This window comes from Hermetia illucens, chromosome 1 (genome assembly GCF_905115235.1).
Source record: "Hermetia illucens chromosome 1, iHerIll2.2.curated.20191125, whole genome shotgun sequence".
Lineage (NCBI taxonomy): Eukaryota > Metazoa > Arthropoda > Insecta > Diptera > Stratiomyidae > Hermetia > Hermetia illucens.
Window position 1 is genome coordinate 36,323,596 of NC_051849.1, and position 14,019 is coordinate 36,337,614.

Below are 14,019 nucleotides of genomic sequence, written 5' to 3' on the forward strand. Positions count from 1 at the left end.
TCGCACATTGGTCAGGGTCAGCCTAGTCAGTCTTATTAATTTCGTCGGAATACCGAATTCTCTCATGGCCGTGTACAGTTTTACCCTGGCGATGCTATCATAGGCGGCTTTAAAGTCGATGAATAGATTGTGCAACTGTTGTCCATATTCCAACAGTTTTTCCATCGCCTGCCGCAGAGAGAAAATCTGATCTGTTGCTGATTTGCCTGGAGTGAAGCCTCTTTGGTATGGGCCAATGATGTTCTGGGCGTATGGGGCTATCCGGCCTAGCAAGATAGTGGAGAATATCTTATAGATGGTACTCAGCAACGTGATACCTCTATAATTGCTGCACTGTGTGATATCTCCCTTTTTATGTATGAGACAGATTATGCCTCGCTGCCAATCGTCAGGCATTGATTCGCTGTCCCATACCTTGAGCACAAGTTGATGAACCACTTGGTGTAACTGGTCGCCTCCATATTTAACCAATTCGGCTGTAATTCCATCGGCTCCTGGCGACTTATGATTTTTTAGCCGATGAATTGCACGGACTGTTTCTCCTAAACTTGGTGGTGGCAGTATTTGTCCGTCGTCTTCAGTTGGCGGGACCTCCAACTCGCCGATGTTCTGGTTGTTCAGTAGCTCATCAAAGTACTCAACCCATCGCTCTAATATGCCCATTCTGTCGGAAATCAGATTTCCCTCTTTGTCTCGGCAGGATGAGCATCGAGGTGTATAAGGCTTCATCCTGCTGACTTGTTGGTAAAACTTCCGCGCCTGGTGCGGTTGCTCCCTGTACTTTTCTAGTTCACAGACTTGTTGGTTCTCCCAGGCTTCCTTTTTCCGTCTGTGAAGTCGCTTCTCCGCTCGACGGAGTTCGTGATAAGTCTCTGCGCGTGCCCGCGTTCTTTGAGAATGCAACATTACTCGGTATGCGGCATTCTTCCGTTCCGTTGCTAGCTTACATTCATCGTCAAACCAGCCGTTCCGACTCCTTTTTCGGCTGGGGCCAAGTATATTTGTGGCCGTATCCATGATAACGTTCTTCAGGTGGTTGTGAAGATCATTTGTTGATGCTTCATCTCCAGGTCCTCTATTGACTGCGGTTATTGCGGCATCCATTTCCCTCTTATAGGTGTCGCGGAGGGTTGTGTTGTGGATGGCTTCAGTGTTCACTCTCACCTGATTGTCAGAGGGGATTCTAGGTGGTATTGTTATTCGAGCTCGGAGCACCATGCCAACGAGATAGTGATCCGAGTCTATATTGGCCCCCCTATATGTTCTGACATTCATCAAGGCTGAGAGGTGGCGGCGTTCGATCAACACGTGGTCAATTTGGTTGAAAGTGGTCCCGTCTGGAGAGGCCCATGTATGTTTGTGGACCGCTTTCCGCGCAAACCAGGTACTTCCAACAACCATTTCGTGTGACCCTGCTAATTGAATAGTTCGCAGTCCGTTATCATTTGTTTTTTCGTGTAAGCTATGGGAGCCAACGTATCGCCTGAATACGGGCTCCTTCCCTACTTGGCTGTTAAAATCCCCAAGTATGATTTTGATATCATATCTGGAACAGGCTTCGAGGGCTCTTTCTACTGCCTCGTAGAAGGTATCCTTCTCCGACTCTGCAGTCTCCTCTGTAGGGGCGTGAACGTTTATGAGGCTTATATTTCTAAACTTGCCTCGCAAGCGCAGAGTGCATAGCCGTTCGCTTATACTTTCAAAGCCGATAACAGCAGGTTTCATTTTTTGGCTGACTAAGAAACCTACTCCGAGCACATGGTTTACTGGATGGCCGCTATAATATATGGTGTAGTGGCTCTTCTCCAGGAAACCGGTCCCTGTCCATCGCATCTCTTGCAACGCTGTTACATCAGCCCTATATTGGGACAGGGTATCGGCTAGCTGCTTATCAGCTTCATCTCTGTACAGGGAGCGCACGTTCCATGAGAAAATGCGCAAATCGTTGTTCCTTTGTCGTTGCCGGGTCCGTCGTTTTAACATCCGTCCTATCCGAGGCTCCTGTTGCGGCTTCGTAACAGGTTGTTTTCCGTGTAGGGTTGTCAGCCCTACCCAACCCCCAACCTGGAGGACCAGTTGGTACAATTTGTCCCGTTTTTAGGCGCGGGAGACTCGCCTTCATCCTTCTCCGTCTGCAGCTTTTCGTCAAGAAAGAGCTCCCAGCGGTCACCACGTGGAGGTGGAGATAGGGTTTGGTAGTAGAGCTGTTGGTGTTGGTTCAGCAGGCATTTCCCAGGTTTTATGCTCCATCGTGGGTACCAATCCACGTTTCGCCCCGGGACCTATACTACCCTTTGACCACCAACAGAATATTCGATGGGTTTTATTTCGGCCAAGATTATACCCGGAAACTGTCTCCAAACGTCACAGACGACTTGAAACTGACATGCACCAACGGACACTGCGGAAAAAAAACAAAAGGTAGTTTCAAGCAAAAACTTGCAATATTAGAGTTTGAAATATTTAAAGCAAGAGGAACACACGCTCATACTATATTTTTTTGGGTACACCCAAAAAAAAGTTCAAGGCAAAGAAACTATGAGAAAATCCAACCAAGAAACCAGCATCTGATTTCCGACAGAATGGGCATATTAGAGCGATGAGTTGAGTACTTTGATGAGCTACTGAACAACCAGAACATCGGCGAGTTGGAGGTCCCGCCAACTGAAGACGACGGACAAATACTGCCACCACCAAGTTTAGGAGAAACAGTCCGCGCAGTTCATCGGCTAAAAAATCATAAGTCGCCAGAAGCCGATGGAATTACAAACGAATTGGTTAAATATGGAGGCGACCAGTTACACCAAGTGGTTCATCATCTTGTGCTCAAGGTATGGGACAGCGAATCAATGCCTGACGATTGGCAACGAGGCATTATCTGTCTCATACATAAAAAGGGAGATATCACACAGTGCAGCAATTATAGAGGTATCACGTTGCTGAGTACCATCTATGAGATATTCTCCTCTATCTTGCTAGGCCGGATAGCCCCATACGCCCAGAACATCATTGGCCCACACCAAAGAGGCTTCACTCCAGGCAAATCAGCAACAGATCAGATTTTCTCTGTGCGGCAAGTGATGGAAAAACTGTTGGAATATGGACAACAGTTGCATCATCTGTTCATCGACTTTAAAGCCGCCTATGATAGCATCGCCAGGGTAAAACTGTACACGGCCATGGGAGAATTCGGTATCTCGACGAAATTAATAAGACTGACTAGGCTGACCCTGACCAATGTGCGAGGCCAGATAAAAGCAGCAGGATCACTCTCAAGACCATTCGACATCAACAACGGTCTACGACAAGGGGATGCGCTATCATGCGTCCTCTTTAACCTGGCCCTCGAGAAAGTGATCCGTGATGCTGAGGTAAATGCAAGAGGTACGATCCTCTTCAAGTCCACCCAACTACTGGCCAACGCTGGGGATATTGACATTATGGGAAGAATAGCCCGAGATGTACAGTCTCCCTTCATCCAGGGCGAGCAGGCGTCGCGAGATCTCAGGCTGCACATAAATGGAGGCAAGACGAAGTATATGGTGGCAACACCAGCACCAAAAATCAAAGAACGAACAACATCGAATCGCACTGGTCAAACAAAAACAATAAAGATAGGAGACTACAGCTTTGAGACCCTTGAAAATTTCTCCTATCTAGGGTCGAAAATCACAACCGATACCAGCTAAGACGATGAAATCCGCGCATGGTTGTTGGCAGCCAACAGAACCTATTTCAGCTTACAAAAACTGTTCCCCTCGAAACGTCTCACCAAAGGGTCAAAACTCTTACTGTACAAGACAATCTTGCCAGTCTTCACGTATTCCTCGGAGACCTGGGAAATCTATAAGCGATACCATGATCGTCAGGTTGTGGATAAAATCCGGCTCAATAGGTTACGGTGGGCGGGTCACTTAATCCGTATGGATGAGGATGATCCAGCCCGGAAGGAAAAGAAGGCGAGGCGGACCTTACCTGAGATGGACCGATGGTGTAGGTCAGGACGCCAGGCAGCTTTTAGGGACCTCGGTCCAAAGCTGGGATGTCTGGAGTTCCTTATTAAAGCAGACCTAGACCGGATACTGGTTGTTGCGCCGTTGATGATGATGATGATATATAAGTGGGACCATCGTAAAGCCTTTATGTATAGCCCTTTATTCTTACATAAAAAATCAATAAAACTTTTTATACCTGATGCGCCGGTTTCTGACTTGTTTTGAAGGTCTGTATTTTGTCTGTTGCGGATTGGACTTCACCTTTCTGAGAATATTATAGGTGGAAGATAAACAATTCGGGCCGCTTTCTCTTTTTGAGTATCACTTTTTTCTCTGTTCCAACCTTAATCTACAAATTTCGCTTCATTTCTCGAAATTCGTGTATTTGAAAAAAAATCCTTCATTTTTCGTCAACTTCCCTGCCATCGTGACTCCTAATTGATATATAATTTTGCAAGTCTTGCTCTCTTCTGAAAATAGCGACCATGAATTCTGCTTCTTTTCTAGAAATTCTCAATATTAACGAAGATGTAGGTCTTGAAGTATTTTTTGTCTATTCTGCTGGGAATCCTTTTTGCCTTTTAGTGTCCTCTGAAATGCCGAAAATTCTCTCGCCCCCCCTTTTGTCGAGATTACTGCTCTTTCGGTTCTGGGGCGGGGTCGTCTGAATGACATTTGCTTTCTTAGTGGCATGTTTTTCGTCCTTGATACTATTTACTATGTTACTATCTACTATGTGACTAACGGTCTTGTTGCACACTAGCATTATCCTTTATGAATTCGGACAACTTTACTATTTTCCCTCAGAACAAAGAGAATGATGATTCGTTCTTATTGGGACACTACTTCTCTGTTTGGTTTTCTATCTGTGCATTTCCGTATTTATTAGTTTTCCGGGAGCTCCTCTGACTTCTACCGATCTGCCATTCTCCTCAATAGATTCAGCATTAGTTCCTATGATATCTGCAAGGCAGGTGCAGTCTCCTCACTGTAAGCTAATGAATACTCAGCCTGCACAGCAACTTTGCGTACATTTATAACGGGTTTCTCGAGAACGATGAAATCCTTTAGAACATCTCTTTCTCCTACTACTTGAGTTATTGGAAATGACTGGACGACTTTTCCTTTTTTGTTTTTTTCACTAGTATTTTATTTTATTCCGCATATACCGATATCTCGGGAACCACAAAAGGACAATGTGCAAATCAATTATGAAAAAATATGATCATTAAAAGAAGTGGCAGCTGATGGGTCACATATTAAAGGAGAGTGAAAATTCCGTTACTAGCTATGTCCTGCAGTAGAACCCATGGAAGGTAACGGGTAGGTTTCCTTAAAGTTAAGCTAGTCCTTTGATCGAAGCATGTTACCAAAAACCTGCAATGATGACATTTAAACATTGTTGACGAGCTACGCCGCCCTTGGGATTTGCCTGTTTAAATGATTGCTAAATGAATTTGTTTTTGGTAGGAATGGAAAAACAGTGGAAAATGCCTCAACATGTTTGCTCCTTAATGGTTGAGATACGAAGTAAAGAAAAAAAATCCTGGTTCAAGGAGACTAAAAACTTGGACAATATTTTTGTTGATCACGATCCCTTTCTCTATCGAATTGAAACACGAGACTTTTCTTTACTTTTCATCAATATTAAACTTTATTTTTCAATTTTATTGTTCCATTGATAAGAATAGTGTAGTGTGTGGTAATGTTTGTTAGTGATCACGCTTATATGACGTCATTTTGATTATTGTTCCTTAATGAGTTTTATTGTTTATTGACATTTTGTGCCTTTCATTCTTATTGTTACATCGGTTTCTGTTTTTACGCTTACATGTTTATTTCGACCTGATTTACTCGTACTTGTTGCATTTTAATGCATTTCAAGAATGATTTGGCATACTTTATGGATATTACAGTGGAATTTCTATGTTTAATGCTGTTTTGATTTTTTTATGTTGTTTTTTGATAAATTCTTTTCTGATTACAAAAAATATCGTTATAGTGTTAATTGCATCACTTTCGGGTTTGAGAATGATGGTTTCTTAGTATTTGATTCGTATTCGTACAAGGGTCTTGCCTCGTTCATTTTGGCTGATTATATCGACTAGAAGGGGTTGTAACTAATTTTAGTCAAGGTTTTTGGTTGAATGCTAAGTGTCACTTGTTTTCCATATGAATAGTATGTATGTATAGAAAGTCTAAGTTAAGAGACGACCTTATCTTGGAGTTTAACATGTAAATAAATTTTAGATCAATTTAATTGAGTAGAATTCGACTAAGCTATCGTTTTACATCTATTAAATATCTTAAAGCTCGCTGGATTGTTTTTCATGTTTCTTTAGTTTGGCCCACTTTGTTAGTTTCCGCATAAGCTCACTCTTCGAGTTCCGTTAATTACATGGAGTTACTATTAAATCGTGCATTTCCCCCTAATTGTGGTGTCATGCGATCCCCCTACGAACGTCTACCATGAAAATAAACCGAAATAAAGAAATATGATAAAGAATCTAACGAGCTATTGACTACCGGTAGAACCAAGGATGGAATCGTGGGAAACGTATCTATTTGAATTCATTTAAGACTAAAATTATTTAACAAAACAAATTAATAGAATTTTATCTACAACTAACTCATCGTTTGTCTCTATGCAACTTTCAAATAAAACTTGGTTTTATCCTCTAACAAATAAATTAAATTGCGGAAGTTTTCAAATTTCTGCAATATGTGGTAATTAAGTTACTTTTTACTATTTCGTATCTTTTTGTCTATCGTGGCGAGTATCTCGCCTGTATCTTATCGTATTCGAATTTGGTTTCTACAAGGATATCGAATCGAGTCCAATATATCTAGTTCGAGAAACGAATAAGGTTGATTTACTCGGAAACTTGTTACTAATATTACATAAAACGACTACATGACTAATGGATGGAACTATACACGAACTTACCAGGTAGTGGACAACTCAAGAACATTCGAATCGATAAAATTTCCAAAAAAATCACTTCAATTGCTAACCAACTACTTGGATATCTACACAGTAATAAAATTTCATTCTAAGTTTTACTTGAATAATCGTTAGGGTCCGTTAAATGAACGAATTGAGTACATACATAGTAACGATAGTGGATTTAGTATTATCTGGAATGGAGTACTACGTGTCTGCATAGCTGGATACCCTTTGAGTATCTGCTAAAGTATCTTCTATCTCGTTTCGCTTTTATTTTTGTAAAAAATCTAACGCTACTTTCTTAATATCTTCCTGCAATTTGTATTTTATACGGAATATTTATGTATCTTTTTCTATTATATGCTAGTATTTGTGTTTGGTACTGTTGTAACCATTAACCATATTTTTAGGGCAGTTTCTGTAGGTTTCGTCTTCATTGACGGAGTGAAAAGACCAAATATCTGACCTTCGAAAGCTGTGCAACCTGCACTTGGCCGAAAACTGATTTGTGGCGCAAGAGAATGCGCCGCTTTGCTCAAACGGAAATTCGTTCCTTCACTGCAGAGGATAATCTATGATTGATGGAGTCCAATGGGCCCAATCGAGTTTTTCTCGCTGAAAATTCAAGTTTTAATTCGAAGGTTGAACACTTCTGAGCCTAAACCTTTAGGCTATAATTGCGGACTTATTGATTATAAAGCGTTTCTTGAGAAGGTCAGTTATTTGTTCTCCCGCAAAAAATAAAACCCGCCGAATCGAGCGAACAAAAAATGCATAATCATCTAATCACCTGCAAAAACACGCTATCTTGCATTTTCTCACTTGTCTTACTTTTGATTTATTTAATCTCTGGGTCATCGTTGAGGCCACTCAATTCCACGCTCTGGTCTTCAAGACTTCGCTTCAAATCTTCGATTGTGTTGAGTATGAGCTGATGTTTGGTGCTTGGCACCGCTCCCAATGCATCCAATTCGCCTGGCTTTGCTTCGACTCGTGTATTCGACGTGGATTGGTTTATGTCACTGGTGGAGCTTTTAAGAGCTTGTCGTTCTCGCCGTAAGTTTGTTATCTTGTCAAGAATCGCTTGTTTGGGAATCTCTGAAAGTAGAAAGTTTAGTTGAGGAGTTATTGTTAGAAACGGGACTGCGTACATACAAAAATTCTATCATAAAAATATCTATGTAGCATAGAACGAGTTGCAGATCCTCAATTTATTTAAAACAAGACAACACAGAAACGTAAATTCCTAGTTAAACATGGCCTAACATGCGCTTAAAGCTTAGCAAGGAGACTGAGCCAAAGGACCACAGCCTCGAGATTGAGGAGCGAAAGTAAATTTCGAGCTCCGCGAAGCGTACTTCAAAAATGTCTGCACTACATGTACTTCGACAGTTGATGCAGAAAATAATATCAGATTTGGCGGAACAATTCATCAGGTAATTATAGAGTTTGAAAAGGGTACACATATCACGGACGATGCGGCGTTGCCCCAGGGAAGGGAGGTTGAGGATGCAGGGCCGTGTCCACGTTGTCCACCCGGAGAAGGTTCTTTTTGAAAAAGAGAGTCCGGGTAAATCAACGTTGTTCAGCTTGAAAAGCGCGACAATAACGGTTTTGGAAGGGGGACCAAATTACACACCAATATTAAAAGATTTTCTGACAAGGGAGTTGAAAAGTGTTAAGGAAGGCTGAATTGAGGTAAAATCGGAGGGGGAACGTAGGATAATTTGGACATTTTGGAAGTTCGATTGATGATGTCAAAGAAGTGGGAACTAAAACGAAGTTTGTCATCGAAGATCGAACGGAGGTTAGTAGTGAAATAGGTTCTCCGCCAGGAGAGTAGGGAAAGGATATTGTAGAGGGTTTAAGTGAATAGCAAATCCACTTAGCTCGTTAACCGAGCACCAATGGACCAAGGTGTCAAAGTTGGGCTGTATTCCATTACCAGTGGCACAGTACAGCAGAGACGAAACATAGACAAGTAATTTAAGGTCGCCAGTATACAGCAAACATGGACAGGTGAGGACGGAAGGGAGGTCATTGATAAAAACAGGAATAGTAGGGAGCAAGTATGGAAGTTCGAGAGTGCGGTCCAAGAAGTTTTCGAAGGTGTTGAAATTCAAGGCAGAACAAATGTTGATACACTAGTAGGTTCCTCCAAACTATAATTTTATTTATTTTTTTGAGAGCAACTTACTTCCTTTTTTTTGGTCCACGAGGGGTCCAAAAAAAGGGAGTAAGTTGCTTCCCATTTGGTTCGGTCCGGCATTAAGTTGATGCGGACTTAGGACCTCACACTTCTCAAAAAAATATTTTCAGCTCTGGCCAATTAAGGCGGATTTGCGCTCAATATAATTCGTATTCATGTTGTAGAATTCGTAGAATTATATAAAGGAGCACTTCACATCTGCTAGCCGTTTCGGTCACGCTGCTCCCAGGGCAGAGGTGAGGCAGCGTATGACGATTTGCCTCTGCCCTGGTAAGAAACCGTAAAGCCATCATCGCCTAATTATTTCACAATTTTATTTTTCAATGTAGATATATATTTCGTGAGCAATGAAGGGGGTAAGTTGCCCCCGAAATAGATATCTACATTGGAAAATAAAAATGTAATTTGGAGGAAGCTACTGGTGTATCAATTTTAGGCTAAACTGCAAATAGCAGATGATGTCTAATCTCTTAGGAACAAATGTTCATAAAGGCAGAGAGTGGAGGGGAAGAGTGGAAGAGTTTGTTGGAAATAATAGGAAGGCTAGGACGACTAGGCCAATTGAGCGTGGGTAGATTCAAATCTCCGCAGAGGAAGAAAGGGAGGCATGGGAATTTGACAGTAAGAATTTCCGACAAGCTGTCAAACAATTGTTCGTACAGGTGGGAAGGGCAAGCACAGGGGACATAAATATAAAATACAGTAGACGAGAGGGAGTTAGGTGGAGGGACACGTAGGGTGACACAATCGTAAGGTGGGCCAAAACAGGAAAAGATAGATACGGCGCGGAGTTGATCTTTTATTGCAATCATAATCCCATCACCAGTGGGCTTACGTGACGCAGCCTAGTCTCTGTAATAGCGGAAAATGGAATACCACTCGGGGAGCTCCGGGTTTGGTATATGGTTGTCACGCCAGGTTTCAGAAATACAAATTACATGACGTTGCTAAGCCAGCGTGGGTAAATTGCAGATCCTCAGCTTGGTTTTTAATCACCTTACAATTTGATAAATAATAATAATAATCGTTGGTGCAACAATTCATATTGGATCAGGGCCTTGAAGTGTGTTAGAGCACTTTATACGGTACACTAAACTACACTGTAGGAGGCAATGTGGTCATTGCGCTCGCGCGAGATTATTATCCTAATTTGACATTCACTCACTTGTCGTGAGATTTGTACAGCAACCCTCCGCTACGACAGCTCAATCCTTTAACCCCTTGAGCCATCTGATTGCATTTTAATAAAATTGTTGCGCAAAGAAGACAGCGCCTAAAAACGGACAAAATGTACCAACTGGTCCTCCAGGTTGGGGGTTGAGTAGGGCGATAAAAGATGGATTTTACAACGAAGAACCTACTATGTACTATATACTACAGCGGCCATCCAGTAAACCATGTGTTCGGAGTAGGTTTCCTAGACAGCCAAAAATGGACCCTGCTGCTATGGGCTTTGAAAATATAAGCGAAAGGCTATGCACTCTGCATTTGCGAGGCAAGTTTAGAAATATAAGCCTCATAAACGTTCACGCCCCTAAAGTGGAGACTGCAGAGTCGGAGAAGGATACCTTCTACGAGGCAGTTGAGGGGACCCTCGACGCCTGCCCCAAGTATGATATTAAAATCACACTTGTAGAGAACAGTCAAGTAGGGACGGAGTCCGTATTCAGGCGGTACGTCGGTTCTCATAGCTTCCATAGGGATTCCGACGATAATAGACTGCGGATTATTCAGTTAGCAGTATCGCATGAAATGGTTGTTGGAAATACCTGGTTTGCGCGGAAAGTGGTCGACAAACATACGTGGGCCCCTTCAGACGGGACCACTTTCAACCAAATTGACCACTGGTTGAATGCCGTCTCTCAGCCTTGATGAATGTCAGAATACATAGCGGAGTCAATATAGTCTCGGACTACTATCTCGTTGACATAGTGCTCCGAGCTCGAATTACGACACCACCTACAATCCCCTCTCACAATCACAGTCAACAGAGATTCTGGAGATGAAGCATCGACAAATGATCTTCACAACCACCTGAAAAACGATATCATCGATACGGCCACAAGGATACTTGGCCCCAGCCGCAAGAAAAATCGATGAATGTAAGCCAGTTACGAAACGGAAGAATGCTGCATACCAAGTAATGTTGCATTCTCAAAGAACGCAGGCACGCGCAGAGATTTATCACGAACTCCGTCGAGCGGAGGAGCGACTTCAAAGATGGAAAAAGGAAGCCTGGGAGAACCAACAAGTCTGTGAACTAAAAAAGTACAGGGAGCAACCGCACCAGGCGCGGAAGTTTTACCAACAAGTCAGTAGGATGAAACCTTATACACCTCGATGCTCAACCTGCCGAAACAAAGAGGGAAATCTGATTTCCGACAGAATGGGCATATTAGAGCGATGGGTTGAGTACTTTGATGAGCTACTGAACAACCAGAACATCGGCGAGTTGGAGGTCCCGCCAACTGAAGACGACGGACAAATACTGCCACCACCAAGTTTAGGAGAAACAGTCCGTGCAATTCATCGGCTAAAAAATCATAAGTCGCCAGGAGCCGATGGAATTACAGCCGAATTGGTTAGATATAGAGGCGACCAGTTACACCAAGTGGTTCTTCAACTTGTGCTCAAGGTATGGGACAGCGAATCAATGCCTGACGATTGGCAACGAGGCATTATCTGTCTCATACATAAAAAGGGAGATATCACACAGTGCAGCAATTATAGAGGTATCACGTTGCTAAGTACCATCTATAAGATATTCTCCACTATCTTGCTAGGCCGGATAGCCCCATACGCCCAGAACATCATTGGCCCACACCAAAGAGGCTTCACTCCAGGCAAATCAGCAACAGATCAGATTTTCTCTGTGCGGCAAGTGATGGAAAAACTGTTGGAATATGGACAACAGTTGCACCATCTGTTCATCGACTTTAAAGCCGCCTATGATAGCATAGCCAGGGTAAAACTGTACACGGCCATGAGAGAATTCGGTATCCCGGCGAAATTAATAAGACTGACTAGGCTGACCCTGACCAATGTGCGAGGCCAGATAAAAGCAGCAGGATCACTATCAAGACCATTCGACATTAACAACGGTCTACGACAAGGGGATGCCATATCATGCGTCCTCTTTAACCTGGCCCTCGAGAAAGTGATCCGTGGTGATGAGGTAAATGCAAGAGGTACGATCCTCTTCAAGTCCACCCAACTACTGGCCTATGCTGACGATATCGACATCATGGGAAGAACCACCCGAGACGTACAAACTGCCTCCATCCAGATCGAGCAGGCAGCGCGAGATCTTGGGTTGCACATCAATGAAGGCAAGACAAAATATATGGTGACAACGTCAGTACCGAAGACGAATCAACCAACAACATCAAACCGCACTGGTCAAACACAAACACGAAGAAGAATAAGGATAGGAGAATACAACTTTGAGACCGTTGGCAATTTCTCCTATCTACCAACCGATAATAACTACGATGATGAAATCCGCGCACGGTTGTTGTCAGCCAACAGAGCCTATTTCAGCTTACAAAGACTGTTCCGCTCGAAACGTCTCACCATAGGGTCAAAGCTCGTACTATACAAGACAATGATTTTGCCAGTCCTCATGTATTCCTCGGAAACTTGGGTTCTTAGCAAGAAAAATTGCGAACTCTTGGCCGCGTTCGAGAGAAGAATCCTCCGAAGAATTTTTGGCCACCTACATGAAGATGGGCGATTCCGTAGCCTACATAACCACGAAATCTATGAGCGATACCATGACCGTCCGGTTGTAGATAAAATCCGGGTCAATAGGTTACTGTGGGCGGGTCACTTAATCCGTATGGATGAGGATGATCCAGCCGGAAAGTCTATAAGGGCAATATCTATGGTAGAGAAAGAAGACGAGGCAGACCCTGCCTAAGATGAATCGATGGCGTAGGTCAGGACGCCAGACAGCTTTTAGGGATATCTATTTGGTGGACCTCGGCGCAAAACCGGGATGTTTGGAGTTCCTTATTAAGACAGGCCTAGACCGGATACCGGTTGTTGCGCCGTTGATGATGGCCAAGAGTTCGGAGAATGGACGATTGCTTAGCCTACGTAACGACGAAATCTATGAACGATACCATGACTGTCAGGTTGTGGATAAAATCCGGCTCAATAGTTTACAGTGGGCGGGTTACTTAATCAGTATGGATGTGGAGGGCGATAACGCAACTCACTCACAAAGATGAGAACGTGAAGAGCTGGAAGGAGCACTTCACGTTAATTCTGAATTGTGTACCATTCGGCAAAGTTCCACTTATTGTGCATCACGCGGAACTTATCGAGGAATATTTTGAAAGCTTGATCGACAGAGATAAACTTGGTGTCTGTTCGGGATCCTCCTATATAGACAGACCACTTAACACTCTCCGGATCATTGTAAAACAGTGTGTGAGTTTAGACTACCGCTCCACTTGTTCTTAATGGATTTAGTCAAATGGATCTGGATCTGGGAAAGAAGGCAAGCAGAGTTGGATTGAAATAAACACCAACAAAACCAAAATTCTCACTATGACTGGTCATCACACTTTTCCTATTTGCAGTGATGGACATTAATGGGCAAAATATCGAAGGCATTGATCATTTTGTACATCTAGGAAAAGTTGTCTCTGGCGACGGTGGCAGCAAACTTGATGTCGCTCGACACATTATCGGGGCTAAATCCGTCGGCTGCGCTATATCAAACTCCCATGGTATGCAACTATCTTGACGCCAATACTAAGGTGAGGCTCAAATTGTACGATGGCTACTCAATTTGGCGCAGAAGCACGCAGATGTCATGCTGCGTGTAAGTTACACTCTAATCAGCTACGTTAATGGCGGAA

At 43.1% G+C, this 14,019-nt stretch overlaps 1 protein-coding gene across 5 annotated transcripts in view; it reads right to left on the reverse strand.

Moving 5' to 3' along the window:
- Positions 1 to 5,630: 5,630 nt before the first annotated feature.
- The window catches only part of LOC119657248, a 302,733-nt gene continuing 294,344 nt past the window's right edge, over positions 5,631 to 14,019 (reverse strand). For all 5 annotated transcript variants that reach the window (XM_038064081.1, XM_038064088.1, XM_038064097.1 and 2 more), the window contains one exon: positions 5,631 to 8,040. In XM_038064081.1, coding sequence (XP_037920009.1) covers positions 7,781 to 8,040 — 260 coding nt within the window. In that variant the 3' untranslated portion in view covers positions 5,631 to 7,780. The remainder of the gene's footprint in view (positions 8,041 to 14,019) is intronic.